General features: G+C 52.0%; 1 protein-coding gene across 3 annotated transcripts in view; it reads left to right on the top strand.

Annotated features, from left to right (window-relative positions):
* FAM193A (family with sequence similarity 193 member A) overlaps window positions 1–17,343 on the top strand; it is a 116,297-nt gene that overhangs the window by 57,111 nt on the left and 41,843 nt on the right. For 2 of the 3 annotated variants that reach the window (XM_015561597.1, XM_006760123.2), the window contains exons 3-6: window positions 5,378–5,508; window positions 6,054–6,221; window positions 10,146–10,380; window positions 16,609–16,733. In XM_015561597.1, coding sequence (XP_015417083.1) covers window positions 5,378–5,508; window positions 6,054–6,221; window positions 10,146–10,380; window positions 16,609–16,733 — 659 coding nt within the window. Of the gene's footprint in view, window positions 1–5,377; window positions 5,509–6,053; window positions 6,222–10,145; window positions 10,381–16,608; window positions 16,734–17,343 lie in introns of those variants that run through there. The other variant, XR_001513253.1, reaches the window with a different exon arrangement.

Raw genomic sequence — 17,343 nt, 5'->3', positions numbered from 1 at the left:
GTTTGCTTTCCTCCATTTCTATTTGTGTCCTTTTTCTTTGTCTACGCATTTTTTATGCTTCCCTGTGTAGATAAAGTGGTTTTCTGTGCTAATTGTCCTCTAGGTCCCAGTGGTTCAACATCAATTACCTGAGGAGGACACTCTTGGTGCACCCCCTTGTGGGCTTTGTGCACAGTCTTGTTGTAGTTAAGCCTTGATTGTTGTAGGTATCACTGGGAGGAATTGACCTCCAGGCCAATTGGCTGTGAGAATCAGCTGTGTCTGCAGTGGGAGAACTTCTGTGCTGGAGACACCCCTCCGGGGCAAGACTTGCTTTAATGGGGCCTTGGTGCTCACTGAGTCTGCCCCCTGAGTGTGTCCTTTATGGTTCTACAGAGCTGCAAACTGGATGGTCCCACTCTGACCACTGGGCACATTCCCTCCTGGTTCTCTAGGGAGGTGCTAATCTAGCCTCTGCCTTAGGCTATCCAGCAAAAGCCTCCCTGCAGAGCTTGGGCAGGGCGGGTCCCACGGGATCAACAGGGCGGGGCTAGCAGTTATGGCTGCTCTCAGCGTCCCCACTTCTCAGTGTCCCGGCAATTGCTGTAAGCCCCTCCGAGAGAAAGCTGCCCTTGAGTTCTGACCGATGCCTGACAGTCCCGCTTCTCCCGTATGAGTCTGGGTCCCCAGAGACTTGCCCGGAACTGGAGCTCAGAGCCTGAGACTCCCTCCCGATTTAAACGGACAACTGCACCCTCAGCCGCCGGCCCGCTCCGTGTGCACCTCTCTACCTTAGTATTTTACTTCCGCACTGCGCCTCCTCTGAGTCTTGGTATGCTTTTCTCTTTCCTTCTAGTTGTAGAATTTCCACTCAGCCAGCCTTCCTGTGGTTCTGGATAATGTCCGTTCTGTCTTTTAGTTATATTTTTGAAGTGGTTGTTCGAGGCAGCAAACTCCGGTCTTTACCTATGCTGCTATCTTGGTTTCTCCAATGGCCTTCATTTTAAAGTCTATTTTGTCAGATAGGGGTATTGCTACTCCAGCTTTTGTTTCTTTTTCATTTGCATGGAGATTTTTTTTTTCATCCATTCATTCTCATCCTGTGTATGTCTTTTGTTTTGAGGTGGGTCTCTTGAAACAGTGTATAGTTGGGTCATATTTTTGTATCCATTCAGCTACCGATGCCTTTTGATTGGAGCATTTAATCATTTACATTTAGGGTTATTATTGATAGATACTTATTTATTGCCGTTTTAATTCTGTATGCCTAGGTGTCTCTCTGTTTCTTCTTCTCATTACAGCAATCCCTTTAGCATTTTTTGTAATGCTGGCTTGGTGGTGATGAACTCTTTTAGCCTTTTTTTTTTTTTGTCTAGGAAGCTCTTTATTTGACCATCTATTTTGAATGATAACCTTCCTGGAGATAGTAATCTTAGTCTCAGATCCTTGCTTTCCATGACCTTGAGTACTTCATGCCATTACCTTCTAGCCTGTAGAGTTTCTGATGAGAAATCAGGTGTCAGCCTTATGGGAGCTCCTTTGTAGGTAAGTTTTCTTTTCTCTTGCTGCCTTTAAGATTCTTCTTTGTCTTTTTAATTTTTGGCATTTTAATTATGACGTATCTGGGCATGGGTCTGTTTCGGTTCTTCTTGTTTGGGGTTCTCTGTGCCTCCTGAACTTGTGTGACTTTTTCCTTTTCCAGGTTAGGGAAGTTTTCTGCTATTATTTCTTCAAACACCTTCTCTATTGCTTTCTCCCCTCTGCCTCTTCTGGCACATCTACTATTTTCATATTGTTATATTTCACATTGTCCCACAGCTCCCTTAAGCTGTCGTCCTGTTTTTTGTTTTTTCTTTTTAGTTCTCTGAGTGATATTTTCCAACTCTGTCTTCTAATTAACTGAGTAGATCCTCAGCTTTCCCTAATCTGCTGTGTGTTCCTTCCAATGTGTTCTTTGTGTTATGTCATTCTTTATCTCAGAGTGTTCTTTTTTTGTGGTTACTATATCTCTTTTCATGCTGTTAAGCATTTTTACCACCATTACTCTGAACTCTGATTCAGATAAATTTTTTATCCCTGCTTCATTTATCTCTTCTTCTGGAGAATTCTCTAGTTCTTTCATGTGAGGGTTGTTTCTTTGTCTCCTCATTTTGGCTTTTTGTTTATATTTGTGACTATATATTAGGTGGATTCTCTACACCTCTCAATCTTTAGTGCAGGACAGTGTTAAAGGCTATTTCTGACTAATTGGATCAGGCATAGACTCAAAGCCTCCAGAGATTGCTCTGCCAACAGACTGATAGGATGCCTACCTGAGTTGCCCCCAGGCAATTGTCCCCAGGGGTGGGGAGAGTTTTTTCAACAGGGTGGGGAAGTTGATTTTGCCTAGAGGCTAATTGTTACTTTTAATCTCTTAAGTGTCCTCAGGGCAAGGTGTTTTCCAATAGGGTGTGTCAACTGTCTTCCCCCCAAGCAAGGTAGATGTCTGTGTGGGAAAGATGTTCTCCTCTGTGTGAGGGAATGACTCAGACCAGGAAACTTGGGGTGTCTGCCTTCTGAGCTCTGTCCCCCAAGTCCCCAGTCCTGGGTTCTGCTCACACAGCTCCAGTTCACCTCACCCTCCCTCTGCCAGAGCACCAGGTGGGTGACCACAGCTGAGATATCTCTCTGGGACTTCAGTGCCACCTGTGGGTGCCCAGCCAGCCCTTTTGCCCCTCCGCCCCTCCATCCCTCCTACCAGTCTCTATGCGTCTCCACCTTTGGTCCTCGGGTATCAGGGTTCTTTCCTGCGAGGTTTCCGTTGATTATTCAGGAAGTTTTTCTGTATTTTAGTTTTAATACCAGTTTGTTCCTGGGAGCGTGTCCATGCCAGATATCTTATTTTTTCTTAAAGTACAATTGATATACAACATTATGAGAGTTTCAGGTGTACAACGTAACAACTTGATATTTGTATATATTGCAGAATGATCATGACAGTAAGTCTACTTGGCATCTATCACCACCCAGTTACAATTACTTTTTCTTGTGATGAGAACTTTTAAGATCTATTCTCTTAGCAACTTTTAAACACACAACACAGTACTGTTAACTGTAGTCTCCATGCTGTACATTACATCCCCAGGACTTACTCATTTTATAACTAGAAGTTGGTACCTTTTGACGCTCTTTTTGTTATTGATTATTAGCTCAATTCTGTTATAATCCGTGAACTTATTCATGTGATTTAATTATTAAAAATTGTTGACATTTGTTTTATTGGCTAATCTTGGTTGATGTTTCATGTGCATTTGAAAGAATTTGTGTTCTCTTGTTGGAAAGATAGTACTATGAATATTATTAGTTAAATCAAATTGGCTGATGGTGGTGTTCACATCGGCTACATGCTTTCTGGTGTTTTGTCTAATTCATATATCCCCTTTTTATGTGGGACACCCTGACCTGTGAGGTAGACATCTTAATTTTCTCTTACAAATGCCTTGTTAATTTTCTTAGTCTTGATTCTTGCTGTGCTTCATTTTGGATTATTTCTATCACTTATCTTCAGGTTTATTGATACTCTACTGTGTTTGATCTCTTAAAGCCTATCTTGTTTATATTTTCTTTTAAGGTGTTTTTATTTTTTATAACACAATACACTTGTGTTATTCTATTTAAGCTACTAACTTTGTGGTAATTTGTTACAGCAGGAAACTAATATACTTTCACCCACCAGCACATCAGCTCCAAGAGGCCAGGATGTGTCTTGTTCGTGGCCATGTCCCCAGCACCCTGAGCAGGGTCTCACTCATGGGAGCTGCTCAGGAGATATTTGTTGATTGACTGGACGGCTGTTTCAACAACCAGGAGCTCCATCCCCTGGACTGAGATGACTGACCAGAGTGGTCATCCGATCTTTTAGGGTGTTTTTCATCTCTAGAAGTTCTGTTTGCTTGTGTTTTACACCTTCACTTTCTCTCCTCGCGTTTATGCTTCCCCTCTACTTTCTTGAACACATGGAGTTTATCTGTAATCTCCAGTTTCAGATCCTTGTCTCCTGGTAGCATCACATCAGTTATTTTGGGGTCTGTTTCTGTTGATTAGTTTCCCTCCTGGTTAGGTGTCATATTTTCCTGCTTCTTGATTTTGTTTTTGGATGCTGGACCTTGTGCATTTTACATCGTTGAGTGGCAGGATTTGTTGTATTCTTTTAAGCTGCACTGGACTTGGACCAAATGCACTAACTGAAGTTAAAATCTGTATCAGCTGAGTACACACTTAAGGACTTACTCGTCATCTTGTGCTAGCAGGAATTGTGACTGTCCCGGTTCTTGGTTGCTGCTCCGAGTCTGTCCTGTGTGCCCGGCAGCGCTGTTGGTGTGGAACACAGCAAGAGCAGGCCAGGAGAGGTGACTGCGGTCACCACACCACTCATTTGAACAGGGACACGCTTACATAGAGAACTCGCTACCCAGATCTGTGAAAGGAACTTAGAAGGGTCTTGGTGGATCCAGGGAGCAGCCACGCGAGCATGGGGAGGGGAGAGGGTGTGGTTAGGGTCCTGGGCAGCAGAATGGCTGCTGAGGAACTGCAGGCCCAGCTGGTGGGCTCGCTGGGGTCCCCCTCACACCTCTGGGGAGCAGGAGCAAGCTGAGGAAAGGCAGGGAACCAGGGGGAGACCTGCCCCCGCAGTGCCCCTCCAGGACCCTCTGCTGACAAGGCTGGATATGGTGCCCCTGCCAAGGAGCAGAGTGCAGGGCCCACCCTTCACAGAGCAGGGCTGGGAGGGTGGGCTGAAGAGGTAGTTGATGGCTGGTTCAGCCTGCTCCCTGAGTAGGTGTTGATCTTTCCGCTGAGGCATGACAGGTAGAGAGAATTGTCTTCAGGATTGAGTGGACCAGCGCTCCAGGCAAAGGGGGTGAGTGCCGCGAGGTTAGAGCAGAGTCTGCATTGGAACCTGGAAGCCCGTGGTCAGGAAGGTCGTTTGTTTCCAGGTGTGGAAGGTTCCACGCGGGAGCTCCATGCTGGCTCCCTTTGGAGTCACTCTGGCTGAGGCTCAGGAGCCCAGGAGGAGGTGGCCCTGGTTAAACTCGGCCGGCAGCAGGGGAGACCCGCGTGTGGTTCTGAGCGCTGCAGCCAGGTGGGCAGAACAGGAGCGCCGCTTCACGGGCTGCCTGCCGGGGACCCGCCTAAGGAGTGACACCAGCCCTCGGGGATGGGCGACTTGAGGGGTGACAAGAGGAGGAACCATGCATTTTCTCCACGTGACTCTGCCCTTGGTGCCCGAAAGAAAAAGTCCTGTGTAACATTCGTTCAGAAAGTTCCAGTGTCTCGGTTTTGTGTGTTTTCTAAAAGGCATGTTTCTGAAATTTGCATGAGCATTTAAACATGAGTCTGTGCTGTTCTCTCTTTCAAGCAGGGCCAGGACTTCCTTCTCCACGGCCCTCTGGGCGGGTCCCCGGCGGAGGCAGGCGGCGGGAGGCTGGCTCTGGGCGCCCAGCCACTGCCCTCCGACACGTCTTGTACTTGTGAGTCCTGCAGCGAGCGCAGGTACGGTGGGCGTGCAGGAAAGTGGGGGGCCGCCGAGTGGGTGCTGGGGCTGGGCAGGACCGGCTTCTTCCTAAAGGCCACACCCTCCTGAGAGGGAGCCAGTGGCCTGGGTGGTGGTCAGGGAGACCGGGCGAGTGAAGCTCCGCCCTCCTTCCCGCCCCGAGGACTGACCGGAGGGAGCGAGTCCTCACGAGGGACAGGAGCCAGGGCTCGGTCATTGGAACCCAGGGTCGGTGCAGTGGACTGGGGCCGGGCCGTGGTGGGGTGAGAGCTGCCTCATGGGCCCAGGCAGTGGAGGTCTGGGAGCGGGGCTGGTCAGCATTCCCTATCCCTGTTGTGGGAGGGGGCCAACGTCTCCCAGAGACAGGTCTCGGGGACTGGCTGACCAAGGGCACCCCAGGGGCTGTGCCAGCCCGCTGCAGCAATAGCAGAGCTGGATGGAGTGGGGGAAGGAAGTGGGTGTGGATGGGAGGGCCGTGATGGAGTCGGGGATGGCGAGGGTGGTGCTAACTGACCCTGACCCCCTGCCTTGTGCTGCCTCACAGAGAGATCTCGGCAGAGACGGACCGGGAGCCGCAGCAGCTGCAGAACTACTGGTCTGAAGTGCGCTACATGGTCCGCTGCATTTACCGCCAGGCGGGGACCCCGTTGGCCGACGACCAAGACCAGTCCCTGGTGCCTGATAAGGAGGGGGTGAAGGAGCTCGTGGATAGGTACACGTGTCCCCTGTGTCTTGTCCTTCCTCGCCGGTGCCCAGGGAGCTGTGCTCTCAGGGTCTGGGTGCACAGGGGGACTCAGCAGACAACTGGCAGGAGGGAGCCCTCGTGTCAGGTTACAAGCTCTGGTTTGCTGAAACCCTTACTGCCCCCATAGTGGGAGTGGAGTCACCTTCTGCCACTTCTCGTGTTGAGATTGGCACTAAGTGCTTCCTGTGCTGGGTGCTGCTGACCACTGGCCTGGCCTGAGGAAGACATTGGCAGCTGTCCCGTCCACGCAGGCTCCGTGCAGCACGGCAGCCGGGGAACAGGCCTGCCCGTGGGTGTCTCAGACGGCAGTGGCTTACACGTGGCGTCTGCTCTTCAGACCCCCCATGCTCATGACAGTGCAGAATTTGAGGTGGACCTAATTTTTCTTTTTCCTTATAGTCTTTGCATCTTTTTTCTCTTTTTTGAAATGTTCCAAATAAAAGTGATAAATTTGAGTTATACATTTCATGGATTGGTTCTCATATTGGTTTCTTTTTCTCACGTTTTGAATGCGGCACCTTCGGGGGTTTTATAAACTCTTGCTTGCCGTGCCTTAGTTTATCCCGGACACGGGAGTAGTGCTTGGCCGTGGGCTGTGCTGACTGGTGGATGGATTCCGCCAGTGTGTTCGGGGTTTGACCTGTGAACCCCTGCTGTGGCTGAGCTGGTTCCAGGGGGGGCGGGTACCGTTTTTGCAGTTAGATTTCCCAGTGAGCGGTAGGAAGATCTCGGCAACCTGCACGTGAGAACCGTGACTTCACGGCTTAGAAGGAGCCTAAAGTGAGATCAGAGGCAATTGAGAGAAAATATGCAGCAGCTAGTGTAGCGGAGGGACGTCTGGCAGAGATGGGACAGTGGCCTGTGGGTGGCTGAGGTTTGGGAAGCGCGTTATCTAATAGTGAAACCCCGTTAGGCTTGGGTAAGTCCACGTCCCCATGCGGTTGTAGGTACTGTGTTATTCTTCGTCTTGGTGTCCAAGAGCACTTTGTGTTTACATCCCGGTGAGTCAGAAGGGATGTCTGTGAGGCCCGTTTCCAGGGCTGGCCTCCTGGCGGAGGTGACCCTCTCCTCTCCCGCCCTCGCATCCTGCGGGATCTGCTCGGCTACCACCTCCTGCCTCCTCTCCTGCCCCACACCCTTCGTTCCTGCCTGGGGCCTTGCATTTGCTCTTCTCTCTCTGGCATGTTCTTTCCTTTTCAGGGTTTCTCTCTTTTTTTCTCCTTCCATCATTCACGTTAGTCTTCAGGCAGCTTCTCAGAGAGGCTCCCTATCTAAAGTCTCAGGCCTCCTCACATCACCCGTGGCACTCACCTTTCTTTTCTTAAATTGCTGCCCACCAACCACATCGCATGTGTGCGTGTGTGCGTGTGTGTGAGCGTGTGCACGGCGGCATGGCCTCCACCACACAGGGCAGTGCAGTGCGAGTACGTGTGGATGACAACACCTCCAGCACCCTCCTTTCTCTCGGTGTATAGCTTTAAGAAGATCTACTTGCAAAAGTACGATGGTCATTTCATTACATTCATAAGATCAACAATGGACAAGGAAAGAAGTTGAAATGTGTGACTAATTTCGCCATGCTCATTAAATGTATAACTAAGAAGGAGGTGTCCAGTCTACCTGTATGTTTGATTGTCCCTGTCACTCGAATCTTGGGTGGGTTTTCTTTAGCAGATGAAAAACATTCTGTTTCAGCGGACAGGTTGCTAGAGCAGTGGTCGCCAACCTTTCGGACCTCACGGACAACCTTTCGGTCCACAGACCTTTGGTTGGTGACCGCTGTGCTGGATTATTCTGCTAAAAAATCAGTTTATCTCTGCGGAGTGTACTAATCCACAGTGGTTTTTACTGTGTTCTAGCCACATTTTGTATAAGGTGTCACATGTTCCATTGCAGGATTTTACGTGGCCTTTGTCTTTTACAGCCTAGATGGTGTGGCCATTTTAAAGTGGGATAAAGTGGAATAGGTGCCCTGGCCAGTGTGGTTCAGTTGGTTAAACATTGTCCTGTGCACTAAAAGGTCGCTGGTTTGGTTCCCGGCCTGGGCACATACCTAGATCACCTGGTTGATCCCCTGTTGGGCCGAGTATGGGAGACAACCGATCAGTGTTTCTCTCTCACATCAATGTTTCTCTCTCCTTCTCCCTTCTCCTTTCTCTAAAAATAATCAATAAAAACATATTTTAAAAAAAAGTGGAGTAGGCGATAACTCACCTGTTTCTCTTTTGACCGAATGCGGTGCCCGGCGGTGGAAGGATTCACTCTCTAAAGAGCAGGAGCTGTGAGGCGCCGTGTATTTACAGCTCGCGTCTCACACAGCGGCCACTCCACTGACCGGGTGTAGCTGGATGTGGGGTTGCTGCTGCCGTGTCCTAGGTTTCCATCTGCAGGCTCCTCAGAGGCACACGATGAAAAGTGACGCCAAATACTGCAGAGCAAGTCAGAAAAGCAGTGCACGACAGTGTTAACTTACTGTGGCTGGGCCGGGGGATGCATTCATTTTTTCTTGCTCTTCAGCTTACAAGTGTTTTATTCTTTTATTGGTTTGCTGGTGGGATGATTTAAATAAGATTTGCTGTCTGTATGTTTCCCTGATTTTGAAAATAACGCCAGCCCCTTTGGGTTGTGCACTGCGTTCCTGGCAGGAAGGAGAAGCAGTCCGTGGCCACCCCCCACCTGAGATTACCTCATTAGGGTCACTCTGTTCACCTGTGAACATACCAGCATTCAAACATATTACTTGTCTTCAGCCGCCTATGTTTTCACTTCAGTGGTCCAGGGTGGAGCAGGCCCATCTCTGGCAGCCGCCTCCACGCTGCTGTGTCTGCTCTGCCACCTGCTGGCTCCGTAGGCTTCAGTGTTCAGTAATGTGAGCGCCCACGTGGGTAGGTGACTGAGTTAGTTAGTGCAGGTGCGAGTCAGCCCACCAGGTGGGTAAATGAGTTAGTGCAGGTGTGAGTCAGGCCACCAGGTGGTGACTGAGTTAGTGCAGGTGCGCGTCAGCTCACCAGGTGGGTAAATGAGTTAGGGCAGGTGTGAGTCAGGCCACCAGGTGGTGACTGAGTTAGTGCAGGTGCGCGTCAGCTCACCAGGTGGGTAAATGAGTTAGGGCAGGTGTGAGTCAGGCCACCAGGTGGTGACTGAGTTAGTGCAGGTGCGCGTCAGCTCACCAGGTGGGTAAATGAGTTAGTGCAGGTGTGAGTCAGGCCACCAGGTGGGTGACTGAGTTAGTGCAGGTGCGAGTCAGCTCACCAGGTGGGTAAATGAGTTAGGGCAGGTGTGAGTCAGGCCACCAGGTGGTGACTGAGTTAGTGCAGGTGCGCGTCAGCTCACCAGGTGGGTAAATGAGTTAGGGCAGGTGTGAGTCAGGCCACCAGGTGGTGACTGAGTTAGTGCAGGTGCGCGTCAGCTCACCAGGTGGGTAAATGAGTTAGGGCAGGTGTGAGTCAGGCCACCAGGTGGTGACTGAGTTAGTGCAGGTGCGCGTCAGCTCACCAGGTGGGTAAATGAGTTAGTGCAGGTGTGAGTCAGGCCACCAGGTGGTGACTGAGTTAGTGCAGGTGCGAGTCAGCTCCCCAGGTGGGTAAATGAGTTAGTGCAGGTGCGAGTCAGCCCACCAGGTGGGTAAATGAGTTAGTGCTGACACAGAGTAAGGTCTCAATAAATGTATTTTTTTCTGGGTGTTATGGATGGCGTGGGAAAGTTCCAGACACTTTGTGCCTGTCTCCCTCTGTTGCCTTGGACGGATGTTTCTCTCCCGGTGTGAGAAGGTGGTGGCATTTCAGGGGGCTCCTGGGCAAAGGCTTCAGGGAAGATGCTCATGGGTACTAAAAGGTGCTCGAGGGGTGACGCGGGGTCCCGGGTGCGTGGTGACTGTCCTTCTCTGTGCAGGCTCTGCGAGAGAGACCCCTACCAGCTGTACCAGCGGCTGGAGCAGCAAGCCCGAGAGTACGTGCTGGAGATGAAGGTCCGCCTCCTGCGGCAGTTGTCAGCTGCAGCGCGAGTGCGGGCGCCGTCTGGCCTGCAGGGCCCGCCGCAGGCCCACCAGTTCATCTCCCTGCTGCTCGAGGAGTACGGCGCCCTCTGCCAGGCAGCACGCACCATCAGCACCTTCCTGGGCACTCTGGTAAGAGCGCGTGCCTTTCTGGGGTTTGTTGGGAACTCAGCTGTGTAACGGGTGAGGCTGAGACCTGGTGGTGTGTCGCGTGCAGTCCAATCCCCACCCTGTGATGTTCGGAGGCCGGGCGGAGCCTGCCTTCTCTCCTCTCCTCCCCCCTCCCTATCTGCTGCTGATAAAAGTCTTGAGTGGATGGACAGGCAGTGACGTGTCATGAAACACTGTTTGGAGAGCGTGAGGCCTAGGGAGCGAGGCAGGCAGGGGACAGGATGCAGTGAGGACCAGTGTGTGGTCAACAGGGACAAGAAGGAAAAATGTCCGCATTGTCAGTGGTCACTGTCGTTACCGTACACAGAGGCCCGTGTTGGATGGGATGTGTGCGGCGGGCGCCTGCTCATGGGGCCTTTCAGTCCTTTCCCTGGATAGTCCAAGCCGGAGGAAAGATGGGTACTGTCCAGTTAGGTGCCGTCCCCACCCCTGGGTCTTGGACCACCACCAGGAGTAAAGGCGGGGGCGTGCTGTGGAAATGGAGTTCCTAGAAACTGCATGTGCTGAGGTCATTTGGAGACAGGCCTGCTGGTTGGAAGCTGACCTGCTCCCCAGAGACAGCCTCTCGCCTCCTGTCAGAGAAACACCTGTTCACCAACAACAGTTTGGGCCTGTGTGAGTGTGTGTGTGTGTGTTTAAATATATTTTTATTGATTTCAGAGAGGAAGGGAGAGAGAGAGAGAAGGAAAAATGATGAGAGAGAATCATCCATCGGCTGCCTCCTGCACGCCCCACACAGGGAATCGAACTGTGACCTCCTGGTTCATAGGTTGACGCTCAACCACGAGCAACACCGGCCGGGCTGGGTTTTGTTGTTTTTTTATTATCACTTAACTTTTATTAAATGGTACTTACTGGGCTGGTATTGGGTGCTTTCTTGGTGATAAAACTACACTTTGAAACAAATATAGTAAGTGGCTCCTAAGATCTTAAGCCCTAGTGGTCTGTATGTGATTCTAAAGTTGACGGGCTTTTCACCAGAAAAGTTTACAAACACCATTTTGCAAGTAATCTTGGGCCCAAGGGCCTCCCTTGAGCGTTGATGCCGTAGACGTTGGCGTTCCTCCCATGAGTCCCTACGGCCTCAAGGAAAGCACTCGTTTTAGAAAAGCAGCTGGTGAGTGGGCCCCGTCAGAGAAGCGGGGTTCGGGGCTGAGCAGGCTGCGCTGCCTCGGGGCCGCGCCTGCAGCAGCACCTGCAGCCCTGCCTCCACCTCTGCCTCCTGGGCCTCGCCCTGCTGTCCAGAGGTCCAGATCCTGCGCCGCCTCCTCTGTGACAGCACCTGGGGTTCCCGCAGCTCCCGCCTGCACTTGCCTGGTGCCCTGTGCTGCCTCCATGCAGGCCCCAGCCTGTCAGATAGGGCGCTGTTTGTGATGCTAACAAAAGTTAGTTTGAACCACATTTATTAGAGCAAATCCCTAGCAATTTACACAGAAATGTTTTCTTGTGGTTTGGAAAAAAACTCATGAATTTTAAGCGCAAAATACAGCTATTTGTTCAGTGATTCGTTCCACCTTGTTCACACGTAGAGATGCTCACTTTGGTTTCCAGTGGCCCAGCAGCGAGGCTCTCTGAGCACTTCTCTCCCCCAGGGAAACAGGGGAGTGCTGGTAACAGATGAACAAGGGCAGGAAAAGCAGAAGCCTCAGGGCTGAGAAGTTCACATGCTCAAAAGCCCACGTTCACCCCGGGCTGCGGCCTGCGTCCCTCCCAGGGTAGGGTCTGCACGTGATGCTGGGACCACCAGTCATGGCACCTCAGTGTGAGGTGACGCAGAGGCTCCGAGCACTGGATTGACAGCGGGGCATGCGCCCTCTGACCGGGGTGGGTCGGTGACGGGGAGAGGGGCACAGTCTCGTCTCCTGGAGATTGTAACAGAGCTGCTGCCGCAGAGGTGCATGGTCTGACAGGTGCTGCTGGCGTCGCTGGGAAACTCGAGCTTGGGCTGACTGCCCTGTGTGCTTCCGGGCTGCCAGTAAAGCAGCCACAGGTCACTCTGCGGGGCTGTCCATGACCTACGTACCCACAGACCATTGTCACACCCACAAAGCTGAGAGTGGTTCGTTTTTATGGACTAACACCCAGTCCATATAAAACTTTCCCCATTGGCTCAAAAATCTCTTTATGGTTGGAGTGTTCAAGTGAGGATCCAAGAAGGTTCACAAACGGATCACAGAGTCCTTCCCGGCCTGTCCCGTGATCCCCATGGTCTGAGAGTCTGCAGAACTGAGCTAAGGTAAACTCTGAGTCAGCGTCTCAGAGCAGTTCTCCATAGTTTGGGACTTGGGGTCCTTTAAGCTTACAAACTGAGGGCCCCAAAGAGCTTTTGTTTATGTGGACTTTTAATCAATATTTACTGTATATCCTCACCCGAGGATATTTTTTCCCATTGATTTCTAGAGAAAGTGGAAGGGAGGGAGGGAAGGGGAGGGGGAGAGAGAGGAAACACTGATGAGAGAGAGACACTCTATTGGTTGCCTCCCTCACGCACCCGGAGAACCTGCAGCCGAGGTACGTCCTCTTGACCAGAACTTGAACCCACAACCCTTAGGCGGATGCTCTGACCACTTAGCATCTGGCCAAGGCACAAATAGCAGATTTTAAATAAAACATTAATTTTTTCAAAGCAACACATTTACTTATTTTAAATATGTTTCTGTTAATTTTAAAGAGGAAGGGGGAGAGAGAGAGAAACATTGATGAGAGAGAACTATCAGTTGGCTACCTCCTGCACACACCCTACCAGGGATCGAGCTTGAAACCCAGGCATGCACTCCTATTGTGAATCGAACCAGCAACCTGTTGGTGCAAGGGTTGACCCAACCAACTGAGCCACACCGGCCAGGGGCGAACGTATTTATTTACATGTTTGCACATTTCTAGTGTCTGGCCCTGGGTTCTCCCCTGCTCTGCGCACAGCTTGCTGTCCGAGGCTGTCTTGGCTGGGCCCTGAGGAAGGCCTCCCGGAGATGTGTATCGGGGACGGGAGGAGTGGGCGGCAGCCTTTCAGATGGTGGGACTTTTCTTAAAGTCCACCAGAGCCCGAGTGCACCTACCACGGAAACTGTAGCCTCTGAAACCGTGTGGCACAGCAGACCCACACTGGCTGCGGAACCCACTGCGTAGCTCACACTTGGATTGGACCTGCTCACGCACGGCTTCCTCACGGCACACGTCGATCACTGGACGCACTGGCTCCCCGGGTGCGTGTCTTCAGCAACACGAGTCTCCGCGTGGAAATGACCGCTGCTCCTCAGAAAGTCCTTCAGCTGGAGAAGCCTCGCGGCACAGCGGCCGGGGCAGATTCCCTAACTCCGAGTTCCTGGAAGCTCAGGTTGGGTGATCGGCTGCACATGGGGTCCTGTGTTTTCCTGGCTGCCGTGTGACCCAGCCTGTGACCCAGCCGGCTAACTCTCTGCCCTCCCTCAGCTTCTCCAGAAACAATACCCCTTCGTCCTGAGCCTGCAGGCCCGTGGAATGCGTGGAATGCGTTTGCCTGGAAGGTATTTCCCCAAGCGTGACCTTCTGGGAAGTGCACTCGAGGGGTTTATTGCATGCCCCCTGGGGCCAAGCAGGTTGAGGGTCGGGTGTTCCTTATCAAGCATTGAAATCAAGTGGGAACTAGACCTAACTTACGCCTCCAGTCCTCTGGGAAATGCCTGACCAGGCTGTGATGGCCATGAGATCGGAGCTTCCATTCACGGGACACTCGAAGGCTGCACACCCTGTGTCTCAGGTCTGCCGTGGGACCTGACGGCACACCCTCCTCTTCCAACTCCACACGTCGGCCTTGGAATGTAGGGAGTGAGGCTGGGGAGCCAGAAAGCCCGGAACCATGGGCTTTTCCTTCCTGCCTCTGCTCCGCTGTCCTCACACAGGCTCACCACTCGTAGCGCTGTGACAGCACACACCAGCTACGGCATCTCTGGCCCCAGCGCAGGGTCGCTGGTGTGAGCAGTGCCGGCCTCAGAGACACTTGCCTCAGCACCTGCAACCATCCCTCTGGGTCCAGGCAGTGAGGGCGTTTGGGACCTCAGTCTCCACATGCCTCACTGGGAGGGTGGCTTCAGATCTCACAGAACACACCCAGCATCTTCAGGAACGAATCTTGGCCTGTTACCTCCAGTAGCTCAGCCCTGGAGCCACAGCTGCGCCCCAGGGTTGTGCCTAGTGCCTGTGCTAGTGCCGTGCTTGCAGGCTGCCAGCGGGGCCCACAGCCTGTCCCGAAGGTGTAGGGGGCGGGGCAGGTGAGACCCGACTCCTGGGCAGTCCTGCCCTTCTCAGCTGGCCTGGGTCTGGTCTGCAGCTGCCTTGGCTCCTGCTGTTCTGTTGTGGAGACGTTCGTCAATCAGATCACCGCCTTCTCCTGTGCCCTGGGGGCTGCAGCGTTAGCCTTTGTGTCCCTCTGCCTGCCTGGCCCAGAGCCTGCGCACAGGAGTCTCCGCTGAAGTCCGTGGCACGTGTCCTTTCCACACTGTGGTCTGTGGCCATGTTGCTACAGCACATTGGGTGACAGTTTCTCGTTCCTGAGGCTGACTGCACCCCTCCCAGGTCCTGGCGGTCGGCGCGCCCCACTGCCCTGTGCTGAGCACTGGCTCCCAGAGCGGCCGGGTGTGAGCAGGGAGGTGTGGGCGGAGCTGGTGTGTGGGGAAAGCGTTAGGTGGAGCCAGCACAGGGCAGGGACACCACCAAGGAGGGTGGGCACTAGGATGTCAGGCCCTGGTGGACCTCCACAGTCCCGACCGCGGGGCTGGTGAGCAGCGGGGGCAGCTCTGCCTCCAGTGTTGTCCGCCTGTGCCAGGCTCTAGTCTGGGGCAGGCAGTGGGGGCTTTGGGTGCGGGTCGGGTCATTGCTGCCATCCCAGCTCAGGGCATCCCAGCTCCCTTTGGCTGAATTGGAAATGGGCACAGACCACGGCGTGTCACCCCGAGGAGGCGCAGTGACGTGTGGAACGTAGGCAGGTTCCCGAGTGGCAGTCGCTCGGTCAGGAGCCTCCCCAGGGCCATAGGTGACTCAAGCACAGGCCGTGCATGGAGCTTGCACATGGGAGCATGGATTCGCACGTGCAGTTCTAGCAAGACCTGTCAGGAGTGAAGGCTGCATGTAGGGAAGGTCCTGTTGCCGCTTGCTGGCCACTTACGTGGTGTCTCGTGGAACAGTGCGCCTCTGTCAGAGGGGAGGTTTCTCAAGAGACAAGAAAACGTGCCTGCATTTAACCCTTTGTGGTAGTTTGTCTACTCTCAGCCACCAAAGCTTTTTTACCGTTCCGGTCGTATGTCTGCTCTCAGCCACCACAGCAAGGAACCATACAAATCTTAACTCTATTCACTCATGTATCAGTTCATAATTTCTCTGAAAGCTCTTAAGTGTCTAAGCGACCTTGTCACGAAGCAAAACATTGCCCCGACAAATCGGAGATATCGAAACAATATAAACAAACGTGGTCGTTCCACACTCGCCATGCAAAACACCGTGGCGAGTCAGTCGCCTTTTGAGAGTGAAGAAATCGACAAGCTTCGGAGATACTTCGCAGAATTTCAAATAAAGCTTTACAAATTACGTTTAACTGTAATTAAGCATTCTCGCTTGTTAAGATATTTCAAAATAATACTCCAAAATGGCAAAAAGAAAGTTACCAAAAGAAGTGTACTGCGAATCTGAAAGTAACAGTGAAGAATTTTATTTTGGCACCTTGAATACTGACTCTGACGTAGAAAGTGATAACGTTTGTAGTGATTCTACAAGTAGTGACGTAGTTCCAAAAAAGAATTAATCTTGTTTATCCTTCATAATCTTGCATGTTATGTATCACTGCTCTTTCAATGGAAATTAATTCCGACCAGTACGACACCCATGTCCAAATTTAATACGACTGCAAAGGCTTAAATATGTGAAAAGGAGGGTTTTCGCTACATGGTGAATCTAATTATAAGGAATGACTATCAAGTATGTGCAGTGGTTTCTCTTCTTTCTCTGCCCTTTCCTGGCCTGTGGATCTCGCTGCGCTGTTTCTGTGTGCGAGTACAGGCGCGAGGCCAGTGGGCTGTGCGGTGCAGGCAGAGACCTCCCCCCGAGTCCTCATGAGCAGAGCTGGGCCTGCGGGGACTGGGGCGGGGGAGAGGGAGGGGCCGTCCTGGGAGTTTCAGTCTTCAGCAGCTCAGTACGTGTTCTGTTTGTTTTTTTAACTAGGAAAATGAGCACTTGAAAAAGTTCCAGGTGACATGGGAGCTGCATAATAAACACCTGTTTGAAAATCTGGTTTTTTCGGAACCTCTTCTTCAGAGCAACTTGCCAGCATTGGTGTCGCAAATCAGGTATTTGGTCTGCACCTGCACGCGCCCCGGGTGTGAGCACGCCCTTCTGCGGGGCGTCGTGTGTGCCCCCCGAAGCAGTGCAGCCTGGGCGTCCTCGCTGGGAAGCCACCGACTGCGGGGAATGCAGTGGCGGGTCAGCTCCAGAGCGCCGAGCCCAATGAGTGGTTTCCAGTGAGAAGCTGTAGGCCCCTTGTCCCCACCCCACCCCCACTCGCCACAGGTCGCCATCTTTCTCCGACGTGCTGTGACTTCCTCGGTGTTCACCTGGGCCTGTGTCCTCTGCTCCCTGTTCATGTCCTCATTTGCCGTCTTACCATGTTTCTTAACAAGATAAAACACAGAATGAATGAGCATATAATTATATTTTTGTTTGAATTGGATTTTCTATTTTACTTAATTTGAAAACCAGGTCAAAAGTAGTATATTTCTCATTAAATATGTTGTTTACGGTCCCACATTTAGTAAATGGAATTGCTAGCTGGGTCTTAGTCGTCTTGGGACAGTGATACTCACCGATGACTTTTTTCTTAGAAGCTGCTCCTTCTCGGAGCTTCCCCTTCCTGCCGGGCTCTGTTCGGGGGCCTGCACGTGCCCTTCGTGATCCCTCCCA

This window comes from Myotis davidii, unplaced genomic scaffold, assembly GCF_000327345.1.
Source record: "Myotis davidii unplaced genomic scaffold, ASM32734v1 scaffold937, whole genome shotgun sequence".
Lineage (NCBI taxonomy): Eukaryota > Metazoa > Chordata > Mammalia > Chiroptera > Vespertilionidae > Myotis > Myotis davidii.
Note: the sequence above shows the minus strand (reverse complement) of the source record. Positions and strands in the feature narration are given on the sequence as shown.